A 20,301-nucleotide genomic window follows, 5' to 3' on the forward strand; every position below is an offset into this window, starting at 1 on the left:
CTCCTTGGCGGAGATGGAAACCTTATGGCTTGTTAAGTTCTTGACTTCCCTCTTGAAGCTAAGCCCATCCTTAATTTAGGGGTGTCTACCAATCGTGTAGGCATCCCTTGCAAATTTTATTTTATCAAGTTCACTCTTGCTAGTCTTAAGTTGGGCATTAAGACTAGCCATTTCATCATTCAATTTAGAAATTGAAACTAGGTGTTCACTACAAGCATCAACATCAAAATATTTACACCTATTGCAAATTGTAATACGTTCTACACAAGATGTTGATTTATTTGCTATTTCTAACTTAGCATTCAAATCATCATTTATGCTCTTTAAGCTAGAAATAGAGTCATGGCATGTAGACAATTCAAAAGAAAGCATTTCATTCCTTTTAATTTCTAAAGCAAGGGATTTTTGTGCCTCTACAAACTTATCATGTTCTTCATACAAAAGATCCTCTTGCTTTTCTAATAGCCTATTCTTATCATTCAAGGCATCAATTAATTCATTAATTTTATCAACCTTGGTTCTATCTAGGCCCTTGAATAAGTGTGAATAATCTATTTCATCATCATCACTAGATTCATCCTCACTTGAAGAAGCATAAGTAGTATTCCGAGTACATACCTTCTTCTCCTTCGCCATGAGGCATGTGTGACGCTCGTTGGGGAAGAGGGTCGATTTGTTGAAGGCGGTGGCGGCGAGTCCTTCGTTGTCGGAGTCAGACGACGAACAATCCGAGTCCCACTCCTTGCCAAGATGTGCCTCGCCCCTAGCCTTCTTGTAGGCTTTCTTCTTTTCCCTCTTGTTCCCTTGTTCCTGGTCACTATCATTATCGGGACAATTAGCGATAAAATGACCAATCTTACCACATTTGAAGCATGAGCGCTTCCCTTCGTCTTGTTCTTGTTAGGCTGCCCCTTGCGACCCTTTAGCGCCGTCTTGAAGCGCTTGATGATGAGGGCCATCTCTTCATCATTAAACCCGGTCGCCTCAACTTGCGCCACCTTGCTAGGTAGAGCCTCCTTGCTCCTTGTTGCCTTGAGAGCAATAGTTTGAGGTTCTTGGATTGGGCCATTCAACGCATCGTCGACGTATCTTGCCTCCTTGATCATCATCCGCCCGCTTACAAACTTTCCAAGGATCTCCTCGGGCGTCATCTTCGTGTACCTAGGATTCTCACGAATATTGTTCACAAGATGTGGATCAAGGACGGTAAAGGACCTTAGCATTAGGCGGACGACGTCGTGGTCCGTCCATCGCGTGCTTCCATAGCTTCTTATTTTGTTGACGAGGGTCTTAAGCCGGTTGTACGTTTGGGTTGGCTCCTCGCCCCTGATCATTGCAAATCTCCCAAGTTCGCCTTCCACCAATTCCATCTTGGTGAGCATGGTGACGTCGTTCCCCTCATGTGAGATCTTGAGGGTGTCCCAGATCTGCTTGGCGTTATCCAAGCCGCTCACCTTATGATATTCGTCCCTGCACAAGGAAGCTAGAAGAACAGTAGTAGCTTGTGCATTCTTGTGAATTTGTTCATTAATGAACATGGGACTATCAGTACTATCAAATTTCATTCCACTCTCTACTATCTCCCATATGCTAGGATGGAGAGAGAACAAGTGAGGAGGTTTACCAAGTGGAATGGAGAGCAAATGAGCATTTGTACTTTGCGGAATACGCGAGTAATCGAAAGAAAAGTTCGAATTGACCGTTTTCTTTTTCTCGTAGTCGTAGTCGTCCTTTTGGGAAGAAGAGGACTCGTCGCTGTCGTCGTAGTAGACGATCTCCTTGATGCGCCTCGTCTTCTTCTTCTTCCCATCTTTTCGTTTGTGGCCCAAGCCCGAGTCAGTAGGCTTGTCATCTTTCGGCTCATTGACGAAGGACTCCTTCTCCTTATCATTGATCACAATCCCCTTGCCCTTAGGATCCATCTCTTCGGGCGATTAGTCCCTTTCTTGAAGAGAACGGCTCTGATACCAATTGAGAGCACCTAGAGGGGGGTGAATAGGTGATCCTGTGAAACACTGAAACTTAATCCACAAAACTTGATTAGGAGTTAGCACAATTAAGCCAAGTGGCTAGAGAGGAGAACTTGCACAACACGATAACCACAAAGAGATCAACACAGAGATGGCACAGTGGTTTATCCCGTGGTTCGGCCAAGTCCAACACTTGCCTACTCCACGTTGTGGCGTCCCAACGGACGAGGGTTGCAATCAACCCCTTTCAAGCGGTCCAAAGACCCACTTGAATACCACGGTGTTTTGCTTTGCTTTACTATATCCCGTTTGCGAGGAATCTCCACAACTTGGAGCCTATCGCCCTTACACTTCGATGTTCACAAAGAAGCACGGAGTAAGAGAGAGATGAGCAACGCACACAAGACACAAAATCAGAGCGACAACACGCACACAAGTCGCAACAAGAGCTCACAACACAACTCGACGAGTTCACAACTCAAATAATAGAGCTCTAATTGCTATCGCAAAGAATCAAATGCGCGGAATCGAAGTCTTGGTGCTTAGGAATGCTTAGAGAATGCTTGGTGTCCTCCTCCATGCGCCTAGGGGCCCCTTTTATAGCCCCAAGGCAGCTAGGAGTCGTTGAGAGCATTCTAGGAAGGCAATTCTTGCCTTCTGTTGCCTGGCGCACCGGACAGTCCGGTGCACCACCGGACACTGTCCGGTGCGGATCTCTTTCCTTATTTGGCGAAGCCGACCGTTGCAGTATTGGAGCCGTTGGCGCACCGGACACTGTCCGGTGCCCCATCCGACTGTTGGCACTTGCCACGTGTCGCGCGCGGATCCTGCGGCCGACCGTTGGCCCGGCTGACTGTTGGCTCACCGGACAGTCCGGTGCACCACCGGACAGTCCGGTGAATTATAGCCGTACGTCGCCGACGAAGTCCCGAGAGCAGCAAGTTCGCAGATGCCAGCCTGGCGCACCGGACACTGTCCGGTGCACCCAGACTGAGCAGACTTTTGGCTGCTTCGAGCCACTCTTTTTCAGTTGCATCTTCTCTGATTCTAACACTTAGATAAACATGTTAGTACACAAAAACTAATGTACTAAGTCTAGAATCATACCTTTGTATTGATTTGCACCTTATCCATCATTTGACATAGTTTATCACTTAAGCACTTGTGTTAGACACTAAATCACCAAAATACTTAGAAATGGCCCAAGGGCACATTTCCCTTTCAACATGTCCACAAGGTTTACAACTATGATTTATAAATATCATGAGGTCATCAATGTTTTTTCTCTTTCTTGCTGCACAAGCCTTCAACCTTTTCTCCTTCGTTGCTACTGAACCCGAAGCTTTTTCTGTGGTGAGGCTGGCTTGTACCTTCGTGGTTTGCACCTTCGTCGTTCGCGTATACAGCCGAAGCTTCTTTGTACTATGCTTCGGCCGAAGTCTATTTTCGTCCATCCTTTACTTATATGCCCGAAACACATTTTCTTTATATGCCTGAAACACATTTTCTTTATATTGAAGGTGAGTCGCTTTGAGGACCTTTGGCAAGATAGGCCCTCAACACATCCACTCAACACGACTCACACGAATATTGAGGATACAGGTTGGACTGTGCCCGCTGAGAGCAGCAGCCTTTTGTGTGACCGCGAGAGCTCGCGAAAATGCACGACGCCGTCGGAGGACGTGCATTTTGCGCGACTACATGCAGGATTTGTTGTACGCATGAATAGCACAATTTTATTACTCATTTTCTGCATTCATAGGTGACCTGTTGGAAGCAACCTAAGGCCAGCAAATTATGCATATGGCTGTGTAAAATATATTTTTGCACTGTAGAGTGCATAGAAAATTAAAACAACCTCCTCTGTAGATGAAGACTACCTACGCGGAATATGCATACACAAACTCGTGAGCTTTTGTGTAACTCAAAGAAAGTGAAATAAAAGTGTAAACCCAATGAGCATAGACGTCCAACCAATAATACCACAGCCTTGAAATGTTACATGCACTTTCCCCCTTACACACAACTCACAAGCATCATCATACCCGTATGATCCTCACAAACATTTGTTGGATCCAATCCAGAATATATGTTCATCCCACCCTCCACTGTTCAATCCGGATCAGTTTCCACTTGGATGCTTGTGTGCTCTCGTTTGTAGAATGCAGTTCCTCCATTTTGTGGGGATCATTTGTGATCTCTGAACTGGAGTGAAAACAGTCGTCCCTTCCAATCTTTACTGCTCTATTAAGAAGGGAGTGTCAGCGTCCACAGCTAAGCTGCCCCCGCCTCCTTCCGCGCGTGCCCCCGCCTCCCCCCAGTCCGCCCACGCCGCGAGCAACCGCCTCCCCCCAGTCCGCCCACGCCGCGAGCCCCTGCCTCCCCCGCGCATGCCCCCGCCTCCCCCCAGTCCGCCCACGCCGCGAGGCCCCGAGCCGCCGTGATTCCCTCCCCACGCTCGCCGCTTCCGCAGTGACCGTACCCCTCTCCCCCCTCCGCGACCGCGGCCGCCGCCGCCCCCACGCAACAGCCACCGTCCAGCTCCCTCCTTGTCCTCCATTTGTGACCGCACAATCTCCAAGAAATAGATCACGACAGGCCACCGCTCGCGATGGGGTGCTCGTGGCTGTGAACGAACGCCAACTTGCAGAACAGGTGCCGCCACCAGGGCCCTTCGATTCAGTCCTCGGCGCCGGTTCCAAGACTTGTCAGGTGATACTGTCCTCCTCCTTCACCGATTAAGTTCAAATATTTCATTTCCCCCTCGGTTTTGTGGCTGGATGAACCCTAAATTCATTGGATCCAAGTATATCAAGGCGTTTTTGTGATGTATTGAGTAGATCTGCTTTCAAGGTTTAGGTCTGATGGCCTCTGCTATTTCTATGTCGAACTGTAACTTTTTGCCATTCTATTATAATAAATATGTTGCCAAAGTCTTTCAGGTTCATTAGTATCTGCGACAAGATGTATGAACTTGTAGTATGTTTATTATTAATGGTCTTGTGCCAAAGTGCTGGGTTGGTGTCTACTATGAATGGTTTTGTGCTCAGACTTCTCATGAACTAACTCCTGCTATTTTCACTCAAAATAACCACCATTCTGAAGGAAACAGAAACATCAACTGATTGCTGCTATTTTTAGGCTGCTATTTTTAAGCTACCATTTGCATTCAATTTGGGTCAACATTATGAACTGACAGCAAAACATAGCTGCTATTGTCAGGCTGCTATTTTGAAGCAATTTTAGCCACCAATGTAAAATGCCTGCTGCTTGATTTTGCATTGTTTAGTTGTGTTGTGTCTGATACAATCATGCCTCACAATAATTCAATGTAACATGAAAACATGTGTTTCAGCTGTAGTGGATTATCAGTCTTTGAAACATCACTGTTTTTTTGTCCCATTAATCTTCTAGAAACCAATTTTAAAGAGCATTTGTTGGGGTGGGTGTGTTTCTAGAATTCAGTGCCGATTTAAGAGTTGCATGACATAACAATTTGTATAAAGTCAAGACAGACCTTTGAAGTGTAATGATTCTTATGCATCTTCAATGTACACTCTGTTTGAACATGGTTCTTTGGTATTTTTCTCATGAACTAATGGAGTTCTTGTATGAAGCCTTTAATTCTCAATTGCTCATATTTCCAATTTAACTAAGTATCTAGACCAATTAGTCTATATATGTTACTATTTATTTTCTTTAGGAACGTGCTGCTGGTGCGCTTGCAAACCTGGTTGCTGACGACAAATGTAGCTTGGAAGTTGCAAAGGCTGGTGGTAGCAGGACTCCTAGCCACCCTGAAAATTTTGAAACACATGGTCTTGAAGTCACCACCGGTTGCCAGCTGAAACATTGAATGAAGCGGCCTCTCTTGATGGTCACTGGGGCCTTAGAAAATTGATTGCTTTTTATAATGACAACCACATATCAATTGATGGTAATACATATATTGCATTCACTGAAGATGTGCTTGCACGATATCTATACTACTCTATTAAGCATTTAGTGTCAGCGTCCACAACTAAATGACCCCGCCTTGCCCCCGCCCGCACACCCGTGCTACGCCACCGTAGCCGCTAATGGCGCCCAGCAGCCGACTGCCCCCGACGATGGCGCCCAGCAGCCGACCCCACTCACAGCTTGCAGCCGCGCCCATGACCAGCACGCCAAGCGTGAATCTCGCCCAACTCCGAGCAACCACACTCCCAGCAGGCTCGCTAACGTGCAGTTGTTGTGGCTTGCAGGGGAAGGGTACGGGCAGCTTCAGCAAGCGCCGGAACAAGACGCACACGTTGTGCATCCGCTGCGGCCGCCGCAGCTTCCACCTCCAGAAGAGCACCTGCTCCTCCTGCGGTTACCCTGCTGCCCGCATCCGCAACTGTAAGATCTGCCTCCCCGCTTTCTTCCTCTCCCTCTCTCTTCGTCCGTCTTCCCCGCTGCTAGATCTAGAAACTGCAACAATATGATGGGATTATTCTCCTGTGATTCCCTCGTTTTAAGTCTCTCATGACCCCACCACATTTTTCTGATTTTCTTTGCATTCTGTTTGTTTATCTTTTTATACAAGGTGTAAATCTTGCATAGGGTGCAGATGATTTTGATTGCTTCGTTCCGGGAGGAATATATTTGCATGATATTGTTTTGGATACTTTGAGCATATTAGCGGGCCTATTCCATCTATGTGTTTTTCTGCTCTCATAGTTGCCGAAACTATGCTGTATGAATCAACAACTGTCCTAATTGAATTATTTGGTACTACTCGTTACCAGCATTACTTTCAGCAAGAAACATATCAAAGAGTTATCAATGTGTTGACAAAAAAATCTTATCTTAGTTTATCAGAAACTTGATCTATAATTCCTGAAAAGTTAACACCTTTTTTATTATGCTATTTTGATCAAAACAAAACTGTAGTTTATGTTCTAGATACGAACTTCAGCCTTTAATAGACATTGTAGCTTATTTTATGTGCTATAAACTTTATTTTTGTACCAAGATCTAAATCAGCCTCAAACCTTATCAACCAGTGGCCCCAAGTTTGAATTTGCTGCTGATGTCCTGTCATCTTGCCAAGTCCTTGTTTAACAGTTTTCGAGTTTAATGTTTCATTGGTTGTGGTTTGAAATTTTGCGTAGCAACTGCCTTCAAACCTTCAATAAAAGTTGTGGAACCTCTAGAGAAACTAACTTGCAAATCAAACCCCACCTTGTTTGGACCAGTTTTGGCTTTCAAAATCAACTTCAAAAACAACAAAGTTCAATGTTTAGCTGCACTTGGTCTGAACTTTCTGAAACTTGCTTCAGTTTGTTTTACCCAACATTAGAGACCTGGTTCACCCAAACCAAGCCGACCTGGACCTTAAACCTTTAAGCAATGTTGTTGTAACCGTAAAGCTCTACAAACTTTAGTAAGGCACCTTGGTATTTTCATGGCTGTTTAGCAAGTTTTGGAAAGAGAAAACACGGGTTTAGCCAGTTCCGGGCGTTTTTTTACGGAGTAACCGTGAGCCTGTGTCTAGCAGGTTACCCATAACCTTCCCAAAACACTGTTTGCACTGTAGATTATACTTTCACATAGTAAAATTTGAAATAGGAATTAGAATGTGAGAAGGAATGGGTAAGCTTCTGGAGAAAGTCTAAGGCTGATGATGCCTTCTCGTAAGAGGATGAGACCGGGACTAATTTTTCATTATCCTATTCGATAAAAAACAAGTTTTCATAGTCAATAAATCCAGAATAGTCAGCATTTGAAACTATAATTATCTAACAATTGTTGTCTATAGTTTTTTCTATATCATGTCCAGCGATAGTTTGGTAGTCCATTCCAGTCATTTCTATTTGCTTGTTATCATACCAAGAAAGCTTCTTAATTATTACAGTTGGTTGTTCGTTTCAGATTCTATTTATGTGTGTTCTATATATTTGTTACCCTTGTTTGTTTTGTTTGATAAAGCTATATCCGTTTAACTGGATGAGCGCATATAAAAGTACTACCGATTGTCTACCCTCTTTCAGTGTTGTTTATGTGCTCATGTTTTGTAGGGCACTCTTCTTATTATGGATCAGATAGGATACAATGCTGGTCGCACACCATTCACAGACATCTCAAACACCATCATTACAGGTATAAAGCTTATTACATGCGTGTTGAAACGTATTAAGTACGAACACTAATCCACAAAGTTGCATTGTAGGTAATCAAAATGAATCGAACTCGCTTGGACCAATTGTCGATGCTAAGGAACGTAAGAGGCAAAGGGATAGGGAAAGATATGCTGCGATGACTGTTGAAGAAAAGAATGAGAAAAATAGGAAGCGTCGTGAAGCACGTCAACGAAATAAAGGACTATCGATAGAGCCACTCTCATCCAGAGGTGATGAAAAGTTAATTTTTTAATTGTTATACCTACATGTGTGTACTATACAAAGTTGATGTGTTGCCTTTTGTAAATGGGTGATATATGAAGAAGACGTTAATACAGACCAGGCATGTGAGGTGGTTAGCTTTCCAGATGACTGTAGCACCATTGATTTCACAAATTTGTCAACACAAGACATTGCAGGTATAAGAATCACAATTTTTGTCACATTTGCACTATCTACTATGTTAACTCTTTACTTATGCTAAAATGCTAAATGTAGATGGAGACGGACAAGTAAATCTGGATCCAGACGATGACAGCGATTGGTTGCATAGGAATGAGACATTCCAGGCAAACAACATTGTCACAAGTAAAGACCTTCTAACACCAGGTACATGATTGTTCGCTTGGCTAAATATGCAAAAAATAGCAGGTTTCAAATCATTAAACGTAGACATGCCTTATTCCAGGTTGTGTGCATGAAACTGTTGATAACATACCTAAGCATACTATGAAAAGGGCCGCCTACTTTAGCGAGCGGTACAAAAACATGACTCCCGTCGAGAGGGAGTCTAGACGTGTACGCCTTAGGTTGTATAATAAGACACCAAGACGGAAAGATGCTAACAAAGAGTGCAGCAGACAACGTAGAGCACTGCGGGCTAACACTTTGAATCAGGAGTCCATCGCCATGGAGGACCTAGTATATACCCCTGAGGTTGTACGTCCTACAACATATGGAATTGAACCATATAGATCCTCAGTTACCACTTGCGACTGGGTTATCCCTGAATTCGTCATGACACCTTTCCTACCAACTTCAACACGTACTAAGAACATCCTTAGTCCGACTAAACGTGTGAGTGCAGGCATGGTTAAACAAGGAGTAGACCATACACATACGAAGCCAAAGTTCATTTCCAATGGTACTTGTTAAAAATCTTTGTTCACATTACATATTTTCCGCACCCTAGATGCCCTTGTCTTTTACGCGGCTCATATTTTCACGATTCAGGTGATGATGATGAGGGTGTCATATTCGAAGAGGATGAGGATGATGATGAGAACGATGGATACCTATTCGTTGGGCAATGTGCGTACCTCAATTTGTATTATGATACCACGACTTATATAACTACACGTGTCTTAATCGTTGTTTTCCAAAAAAATATTAGATGATGAGACCGACGAGGACATCGAGATCGATGGTACTCAAGATGAATCTACTGCCACTAATTTGCCTGACCTGTACGACAAAGTGTATAGTAACGTGCCTGAAGAAACACATATGATGAAGTCTGTCCCCAAATGCGGTTATTGCACTGCGAAGAAGTTTGAGTATGAGCCACCTGGGTTTTGTTGTCGTGGTGGGAAGGTTGAGCTAGCCCCACTGGAGACCCCTCCCCAGCTCCGGAGGTTGTGGGATAGTACAGACTCTGATGCTAGACACTTTCGTGATAGCATTAGGTTTTTTAATGGCCATTTCTCTTTCACTTCACTGTATTGTTGCCTCGATAGTATGACAACTAATGTGAGGGATTCTGGTATATACACGTTTCGGGCACAAGGCATGATGTACCACAATATCAAGTCATTTGGTAGGGAAGGTGGGGCGGAGCATAAACACCTTGAGCTTTACTTTTATGATGATGATCCCAATCTCGAGCATCGATATCGTAAGTGCCGAGAAGAATGTCAACAGAAAGACAAAGATGTTATTAAACAATTAGTTGGCATACTCCGTGGAAACCCGTACTCTGAGCACCTTAGGAGCATGGGCCATGTTGAGAACCTTGATGACTATCGTATCACACTGAACCTTGACCAGACGTTGAACCAAAAGACATATAACATGCCTCTCACTTCAGAGGTCGCTGCTGTCTGGATCGAGGGGAGCGAACGGCGAGGCCAGTTTAGCAAGAGTGTTATGCTACATGGGAAGGATAGGTCAAGCCACGGCATCCGCTCATACCATGGATGCTATGATGCACTATCGTATCCACTGTTCTTCCCTAGAGGTGAACTTGGATGGCATGCAAACATACCAAAGGTCGGTGTATCCATGGGCGAAGTGGATGCATACCGTGCGACGCATAGGGCAAGTAATGCAAACGATGAAGATGCAGGTTAGTTGTTTCTTTGATATTTCTTACATAACCCATTGTTAACTATCCTTTCAACATCACAAAATGATCAATCCTTACGTATGCAGAATCTCCCAATCATCTATGTGTGTCCGTACGTGACTATTACTGCTACAAATTCCAGATTCGTCCAGGGATATTCAATCCAATACTCTATGGTAAGCGGCTTTTCCAGCAGTTCGCAGTCGACACGTACATCAAGATTGAGAGCTCCCGTTTAGATTTCATACGTAAGAACCAGGACCGGTTACGGGCTGACCTGTACCAGGGCTTGGTTGATAGTATGTTAGATGGAGACATAAGAGCAGAAAAGGTTGGGAAGCGAACTGTGTTGTCGCCGTCGTTTATTGGTGGTCCTCGTGACATGCGACGTCGGTATATGGATGCTATGGCACTGGTCCGGAAGTTTGGGAAACCAGACATCTTTCTTACCATGACATGTAACCCCAACTGGGATGAGATAAGGACAGAGCTTCTCCCTGGGCAGACACCGCAAGATCGTCCGGATCTTGTAGTGCGTGTCTTTCACGCGAAGCTACAAGAGTTAAAGCATAGGCTGACTAAACATGATATTCTCGGTAAGGTCCGGGCCTACATCTATGTCGTGGAGTTTCAGAAGCGAGGTTTGCCCCATGCCCATTTTCTACTAATCATGCAGAGGAAGTACAAGCTCACGTGCCCTGAGCAGTATGATCTTTTGATCTCAGCCGAGATCCCAGACAAAAAGTACCCTGAACTACGAAAGATGGTTATCAAGCATATGATGCATGGCCCGTGCGGATCGCTAAATCCTAACTGCCCATGCACTAAGGGTCGTGCATCGTGCAAGAATCATTACCCCCGGCCTTTCTGTGGCGCAACTTTGCAAGGGAAGGATTCATATCCTATTTACAGACGTCGTGATGATGGGCGTAAGGAAAAGGTTCGAGGATACGAATTGGACAATAGATGGGTTGTCCCTTACAACCCTTACCTCCTTCGGCTCTTCAACTGTCACATCAATGTTGAGGCGTGCGGGAGCATCAAGGCTGTTAAATACTTGTTCAAGTACATATACAAAGGCCATGATCGTGCGTCTGTTGTTATGAGAGATGCGAGCAAGGCAGATGATGATGTAGATGAGATCAAGCAGTACAGAGATGCAAGGTGGGTGACCCCTCCAGAGGCCTTATGGAGGATATACGGCTTTGAGCTTAGTCAGAACTCTCCACCTGTGATGCAGTTGCAGCTCCATCTTCCAAACATGCACATGGTGGCATTTCACGAGCGCCAAATGGTCGAGCGAGTCGTCCACCGTCCAGGTGCTGATAGGTCAATGCTCACAGCATATTTTGAGACAAATAGGCTACATGAGGAGGCTCGGGGCATCCTATATCGTGACTTCCCTGAGTGGTACACTTGGCAAAGCGGTAAGGGCAAAGTATGGCAACGGAGGAAACGGGATACGGGTGGACAAGTCGGTAGAATAGTCTCTGCTCATCCGGCCGAGGGGGAGCGCTACTATCTCCGTGTTCTCCTAAACCACGTGACTGGTGCCACCTCCTATGTGAATCTAAGGACAGTAGATGGTGTCACACTACCGACTTTTCGTGAGGCAGCAGAGAGAAGGGGACTGCTTGAGTCGGACAACACACTAGATGACTGTCTCACCGAACGTGCTCTTTTCCAGATGCCATCGGCGCTGCGACGGCTTTTTGCCACAATATTGGTGTACTGTGAGCCAAGCGATGTGGCTGTACTCTGGCGGAAACACCTAGATGCTATGTCAGAGGACTATCAACGCAGGAGTCAGAGCAAAACTCATGTTGAACAGATGGTATTGATTGACATTAGGAACATGCTGCAGTCAATGGGAAAGGACATACAGACATTCCCTCTTCCACCTATCATCGACGCGTATGACGATGCTATAGGTACCGCTAGGGAGGTTTACGAGGAGGAAAGTATCGAACTGGCATCGACAGATATGGCTCTCAAGGACTCTCTTAACGAGGAACAATGGGTCGCCTATGATAAGATTATGTCTGTCGTTAACACTAATCAGGGTGGATTGTTCTTTGTGGATGGACCTGGTGGCACCGGGAAGACTTATCTATACAGAGTGCTGCTTGCGACGCTACGTAGCCAGGGCAAGATTGTAGTGGCAACGGCTACATCTGGTGTTGCGGCTTCCATAATGCCTGGAGGAAGAACCGCACATTCACGCTTCAAGATACCTCTCACTATTGACGATGGCGCTGTATGTAGCTTCACAAAGCAGAGTGGAACCGCAGAGTTGCTACGAAAATCATCTCTCATTATCTGGGACGAGGCTTCTATGACTAAGAGACAAGCCGTGGAGGCACTAGACAATAGCATGCGCGATATAATGGGTCGCCCCGGACTGCCATTCGGTGGTAAAACCATTGTCTTCGGTGGGGATTTTAGACAGGTCTTGCCTGTTATTCGTAAAGGGTCAAGGGCTCAAGTGGTCGCTTCTTCGCTACGGATGTCTTACCTATGGGAGTCTATGTCCCACTTAAAGCTTGTTAGCAATATGAGGGCAAAAAACGACCCTTGGTTTGCGGAGTATTTGCTACGCGTAGGTGGTGGAACTGAGGTCACAAATAGTGATGGCGACATCCGTCTTCCTGACGAGGTATGTGTGCCTTATAGTGGGAGTGACAATGATCTTGATAATCTAATAGACTTCGTTTTCCCAAATCTCAACGAAAATATGTCAGATTCCACCTACATTACTTCAAGGGCGATACTGTCAACGCGGAACAACTGGGTGGATATGATAAATACTAAGATGATCGATCGTTTTCAAGGGGAGCATATGGTGTACCATAGTTTCGATAGCGCCATGGATGATCCCCATAACTACTACCCACCTGAGTTCCTAAACACGCTGACACCTAATGGGCTGCCCCCGCATGTTTTGAAGCTCAAGATTGGGTGCCCTGTTATATTGCTTCGGAATATAGACCCTGCGAATGGACTTTGCAATGGCACCAGGCTGGTGGTTCGTGGTTTCCAAAGAAATAGCATTGACGCAGAAATTGTACTGGGTCAGTACGCTGGAAAACGGATTTTCCTGCCCCGTATACCTCTGTGTCCCTCCGATGACGAGATATTCCCTTTCCAGTTCAAAAGAAAGCAATTTCCTATACGGCTTAGTTTTGCAATGACAGTTAACAAAGCACAGGGTCAGACTATTCCCAATGTTGGCGTGTACTTGCCCGAACCAGTGTTCTCTCATGGCCAACTATATGTTGCTCTATCTAGAGCGACAGCCCGATCGAACATAAAGATCCTTGCCATCCCAGCCATCAATGGGAAGAAGAGGTCGAGGAAGGGTGTAAGAAAGAATCCCACAGTAGATGGTGGGACATATACCAAGAACATCGTCTACAAGGAGGTTCTAACAAACTAGACCTAGGTAAGTCAAATCTCCCATAAAAAGATTTGTCTTTTTTGTTTTTCCATATACAAGTTGAATTTAAAGTTTATATTTTTTGTGATTAAGGACATCATAACTTATTCTAGAAAAATATGTTAAGAATTTTTTATCATTATTTTATATTTAGTTTTGTACCATTAAAGTTATTATCTTATCTGATCCCTAACCTATCAAAATAATTATAAAAAATATAATATATTTTTTCTAGGCTAAATTATGCTATTATATCTAATAACCAACAAAATTTAAACTAAAAACTTGGTTTGTACATAAAGAAATAAAAAGACAAAAAAATTAAGGGGTAAATTAAACCAACTCAAAAGAGTGTCGGGGTAAAATAAACTAAAAAATACTTTAGGGGGTTATGTGAATATTGTCCATAGGTGAGGGGAGTAATTTGGACTTTTTCCTTTAACAAATAACATGGAGATTGGTAGTCGATTATTTCTGCTGCATATCTTGCTAGCCATTTTCTTAATTATTTCCTCATAGCCTGTTTGTGTGCAGGGGGATACAAATATAATTAAATTTGAGGGTGATCATAATTCTCCAAGACCTCAATCATATTATGATTCAGTTTTTATATTCTTCTACAAATCTTTGCATCCTCCTCTACTGTCTGCAGCACGATCAATGCTTCATATGGGAGCATTTAAAGTTGGTAACATAACCAATGAGGTAAATTAACTGAATACCTGATGCTACATTTCCGTAGCTATCTACACAAATAACCCCAACAGTATCCGTTATGTGATCTGTATTGTCTCCCATGAATGAATCAATAAATCATGTAAAATATTGTGGTAAATAACTTATGGTTTTTAGAAGACACATAAGATTGAACATTGGTGCTGTTGTTCAAATCATGTTATTCTGTAGTGAATCCTTTATTTGCAGCTCACGCTTGGGAATTTGGTTCTAATATTCCTTTGTTGGAAAAAAAGACTGTTTTTGGCATGACAGCACTATCTGCAGTGGGCCTCGTAACAGGAGTTGTGGTTTATTATATTAATGTACCAGGGTTACATTGTGAGTAAACATGAATTGGATTGAGGAAAGATGGAGCATCCTCCAACCAAATACCATGCTGCTGTGGAGATTCTGAAAGGCATGCAATGGCAAAGAGTCCCAGGAAGTTTCTCACAGTAGCGAGGCCGATGATAATTTTAACAGACCACAATAATTACAGAAATGGAGCAATTCGTTTTTTCCCACCGAACATTTACTTTAGATAAATAATATTCAGGGTCACAAGTCATACTTCTTGTTGAAGGATTATACTTAATTATCTCATGTTTCAGGTCTACTGGTTGATGTGTCCAAAACCTATGTTACCTATGCTATCAAATTTGTGAAACTGCATGATGTTGTAAGCGAATCTGCGCTGATAGAATTAGTCCTTGGCTAAATGCTCTCTATGTTCTGTTTAGTTATCCACCGTCTCTATGATCCTTCTTTCCACTGATGACACGACTAATGACTATTTGTTCTTGTAACTGGCATCACAGTGTAGTTGAAATCACCTTTCTGACTATGCAGTGTAGGGTTACCTTTCTGATTGGAAGACAAAGAAGGCTTGCAGCTATTTTTTCTTTGTTCCCATTTGTGAAGCTGTCGCTGGAGGCGAGATGAACTCATGTTACTGGTATTTTAACTGCTCCAGAACAGTTCCAACCTGTGATCTACTTAACCTGCATGCCTTGAAGAGTTTTGGAGACCAAGCAAACAAGCACAGATCCAAGATATTCAACAACAGGTAAGCATTATTTTTCCATCAAAGGTGCAATGTTTACACTGCTCACAGGTCACGTCACAAGCTACAAAGAATTTTTAGCGACTAAGAAATTGCATGCTAAAGCTGGAGTATCTAACATCAAGCCAATAAACACTGGCTGCCAAACATTTATTATTAAGCATTCCCCTTCGTAAACATATAGCTAATAAACATGCGTAGCAGTTCTCCACACCGTCACTACATATGCTTGTGGTCCTATCTACCTGCTGGACATGGCTGCTGCAACCTAGATCGTTGCACAAGGTAAGGTTGAAGGTGCTCGCATACGATGATATCTTCATCATGTACTCACTCCATAAGCAAGCAGTACAAGTAGCACTGCATATTTTTTTCTTCTCTGATGCGCTATTGCCCTGCTCAAAACTTGCATGAAGTGCCCAGCCGCTGCTTCATCCTTTGACCTGCTGCTGCCCTTGCGCTCTCGTGCAGTGCCTCTTTCAGCAGCTCCTGGAATTTTTCGAGGAATACATCCCACTCATCTGCACTCATATCCGACAGCCTGACAAAACACATACTTGATGGAAGTTGTTCATCGGCACTCCTGTTCATTGCACTTTTTGAGGCATTGCCACTATAATTTTGTGTATTCAGCTGCAACTGTACAACAAATGTTGAGAGAGAGATCAGTTGTGAGACGCCCTATCAACATTGCTGCTGAGAAGGATCGGTTGAGGAGTGAGTTGTCGATGGCTCTAAGTCGTAGGAATGAAGCTGCAGCAGCGAGGATTCGTGCGAAGCTGAAAAATCTGCAAAGCAGGCCACAACTGATGTCAAAAGTTAATAAGGCTGCAAATTTGGAGACTATGAACTGGAAGAAGCGTCTTGATAACTTCAAGAACGCTTCGAAACTGAAACCTGTAAATATATCTTTGAAGGCAGGAGAGTCTGGTTATGACCCTTTCTCGAGGATGTGGACAAGATCAAGAAACTATTATGCATCAAAGCCAGGAGGAGATAATGTTGAAGAAACTACCAACAAGTCCAGTAGTATTGTAGAGCCTAGCAATGAAGATATAAAGAGCAAGGCTCAAACTGGTACAGCAGACAAAACAACTCAAGTGGTAGCAGCTGACGCCGAGAAGCTCATCGATACTAATGTACCAATGGATCTAGGAACAGAATCGAATGTGCTGCATACATTTGAACTTCTACATCATTGTCTGCTTTGCAAGAATTTGGTGGAGCCGAGGGCCTATTTAATGGTTACATGGCAAGGAGGCAGAAGATAGAAGCTACAACGGGGTACAAAGGGTCTGACAATGATGGAAAGAGGCATGCTTTAACCTTGAGTGTGAGTGATTACAAAAGGCGGCGAGTCTCCTCTGAAGGGTATCTGTTATTGTGCTGGGTGCTCAACAGATTCAACTATGTTCCTGGCTTTCAGCACCTCTGTGCATTGTTGTGACAAATTGTCCAGATCCTCCATCTGCATTTTGCCTTATTTTCCTAGGCGTAACATAAAACATGCAGACTATAATTCTTTTGCATAAATATTACCTGATGTATGATTGATTATGTTGCTGATATCACGTGTATATATATATGTGCATTTTGCTATCATCGTATCCTTGTTAGCTGCAAAAACTGGATCCTGTAATTAGTTGAATTAAATTTGTAGCTTTCATTTTTCTGATTCATGTTTTACATGGTCCAATGGAGAACATACATAGTGGAGCTAGCTTATTAACATCCTCATTTGTTGTATGAAGAAGTCTTTGGTTCATATAATTTTCCATACATTACATATTCATATCGGCAATATAATATTAGTGTTACGATAATATTTTACCACACGATTTTTACTATCATAGTGATGTTTTTCGCTTCGTATATATTTTGTACGCTATTTTTTTACTTCCGTAGCAACGCACGGGCACGTACCTAGTTAATGAATGAAGTGTTCAACAAATGCAGCGCGCTAGGTCAGTCAAATCCTCTATGAACCAAAGAAGTTTTCAGTCATCATAGGCACAAGGAATCCACTAGCGCCACAATCATCACGAGCGCCGCCGCCATGGCTATCTGACCCAGGCTCGCGGTCCCAGCCCGCCGGCGCGCGCTCGACACCTTGGGTATCCTATCCGGGAGCGCGCACTCCTCGCCGTCGAAGTAGATCCTCTTGGGGAAGCCTTCCCCTCTGGGAATGTTGACATTGGGCGCGTCTTTCCTGGTGAACGAGATGACCGACTGCTGCTTGCCGGGAAGCCTGGGTTCCGATGTCGTCTTCGCGTCGGTGATGGGCTCGAGGTAAGCGAGGCCCGGCACCCCCTGCATGAAGATGGTGTTGTTGAAGGGGGCGCCCATCCGCGTGCCGTTGAAGGAGTAGACGTTCTCGTAGCCGCTGAAGTGGCTGCCCATGGTCACTGCGGCAAACCAATCCTTGAAGGTGTAGTCCTGCCAGTTGAAGATGGTCATGCGCGCCGACCAGCCGGACTTGTAGTTGTTGATGACGTGCCAGTTGATGCTGACGCCGCAGTTGTCGCTGCACGGCATGGGGTTGGGCACCCGCCAGTGCTTGATCTTGGCCCACGCCCGTGCCTTGGCCGACCGGTTGTCGAACGGGACGAGCAGCGCCTCCGGTGGCAGCAGCATGGCGCGCTTGTCCGGGTCGCACGTCGCGGTGTCGTCGCCGCAGCCGCAGGCGCAGGTGTTGCACGGCACCACGGAGTCGTTGTAGTAGGCGGAGAAGGAGACGCAGCACTTGGAGGCGCGCTTCTTGGGCCGCGTGATGTTGCACGCCACCTGCCACGACGCCACGGCGGGGGTGGTCGACATGAGACCCGTCGGGTCCGGGAACTCCTGGGGGCTCACGCGGACGGGCGGCCCGCACGCGTACTGCGGGTTGAGCTTGCCGGAGATCTTCCAGTTCTGCGGCGGGTACAGCGCCGTGCGGTTCAGGTCCGGCGGCAGCTTGTACACCTGCATCTGGAACATGGCCCGCGACTTGGACGGGTCCATGGTGGGCGGCAGCAGCGTGCCGTTCTTGCAGCAGAAGGGGAGGTTCCCGACGGCGTCGTCCTTCTCCCGCTCCGGCGGGAGGTCCACGATGACGGGCCGCTTCTCGCAGTTGTAGACGGGGGTGAAGTCCATGTCCTTGTAGTAGCCCGCTGCGGGGCTGTAGATGCAGGCGGGGCCTTCCTTGAGCAGCGTGTAGGCGCCCTTCATGCTGTAGATGAACTCGCCGCGCTTCCACTCCCAGGTGAGGTTCCAGTTGTCCAGCCGGCTGATGGGGCTCCAGTTGTCGATGGTCACCTGCACCTGGTAGTTGTTGGTGTTGGCCTGCAGCACGTCGTAGGCGAACGTCAGGTCCGCTTTCCGCCGTGTCTGGTACCGCGTGCTGTTAGCCTTCTTCGCCTTGAACTTGCGGTCCTTGACGCAGCACACGTACATCACGCTGTCTGCAATTGCATTGCATTGCAGTTTTTGTTATTGGTGGAGGCCATGGCCGACGTGACATGCCATACCACACAGCCACAGACAGACATGGCGGCGAAATGACGACGCGTCGTACCTTTGTGGTTGGGGGCGGGGCACCGGAAGCCCACGGGGTTGGTCAACTTGATGGTCTTGGGCATGGGCTTCCCGGGGGCCTTCACGCCGAATTGGGTGCCGGTGATCTCAATCTTGCTCTCGATCAGGGACGGCTCGCCCGCCGTCTCGATGGAGTTGAGGAGGTCGGCCATTGGGTATCCCGCAAAGGTGGCGCCACCGGACACGTTGGCGGGGAGGTCGGAGCCGTCGAGCAGCACGGCGCCGCCGACGGACACGAGGATCTCCTTGTGCTGGAAGCCCACGAACATCTGCCACGCCTTGAGGTCCTCGGTCATGGTGTTGAGCACCGTCGCCGTGGCCTTGAACGCGTACGGCTGCGCCGCCGCCTTCTTCAGGTGCGGGTACTCCTTGGCGCGCTCCATGAACGTGTACGTCAGGAACACGCCGTTGCACGCCTCCTGCGCCTTGAACTGCGGCTTCTTCTTCTCGTCCTCCTCGTAGTCGTCGCCGCCACCATCTTTATAGTCCTGCGCCATCGCCGCGGTGACCACGGCGAGTAACGTCGCTACCACCAGGAGCGCCCGCCGCCGCCGGAGCGGCACTGGCGCTGCCATGACCATTCGGCTCGACCGGCCGGCCCAAGAACAACGGCGCCGATCGAGCTACCAAGCGTTTGAGCGAACAATGGAAGCAAGAATGTGGCTCCCTCGCTCGACGGGGAAGCCAGGAGCGATGGGAAGCAAACACATGCGTTCCAGCGGGGGAGGAGGGGCCAAGAAGGTATAATTAGGCATGCAGTTTTTGTGCGAGGTTGCTAAAATTGAGGTGCATGGTTCTCGAACGCGTGCGCTTGCTCCTGCTTCCATCAATGGTTTGCCAACGCTTTGTGGCTGGGTTGCGTTGTCTGCTTGAGGAAGACGGGAAGACCGTGTCAAATGACCGCATTTGGGCACCGAAATTACAGCGGGAACGTCGCCCGTTATAATGCGCGCGCCAAGCTTCTAACAGATCTTTCGCCAAAATTGGAGAAGCACGCACACCAGCGTGCAAGCTTGCTGGAACAAAAATATGATACTGTTCTCAGTGAGAGTTCT

The 20,301-nt window shown here is 46.0% G+C and overlaps 1 protein-coding gene across 1 annotated transcript; it reads right to left on the reverse strand.

Moving 5' to 3' along the window:
* Positions 1-17,507: 17,507 nt before the first annotated feature.
* Positions 17,508-20,042, reverse strand: LOC100037828 (brittle stalk-2-like protein 5). The gene is made up of 2 exons (NM_001112526.1): positions 19,227-20,042; positions 17,508-19,113 (listed from the first exon to the last, which is right to left on the reverse strand). The coding sequence occupies exons 1-2, from the start codon at positions 19,825-19,827 to the stop codon at positions 17,678-17,680; spliced, it is 2,037 nt and encodes a 678-aa protein (NP_001105996.1). The 5' UTR covers positions 19,828-20,042; the 3' UTR covers positions 17,508-17,677.
* Positions 20,043-20,301: the final 259 nt, after the last annotated feature.

This window comes from Zea mays, chromosome 7, assembly GCF_902167145.1.
Source record: "Zea mays cultivar B73 chromosome 7, Zm-B73-REFERENCE-NAM-5.0, whole genome shotgun sequence".
NCBI lineage: Eukaryota > Viridiplantae > Streptophyta > Magnoliopsida > Poales > Poaceae > Zea > Zea mays.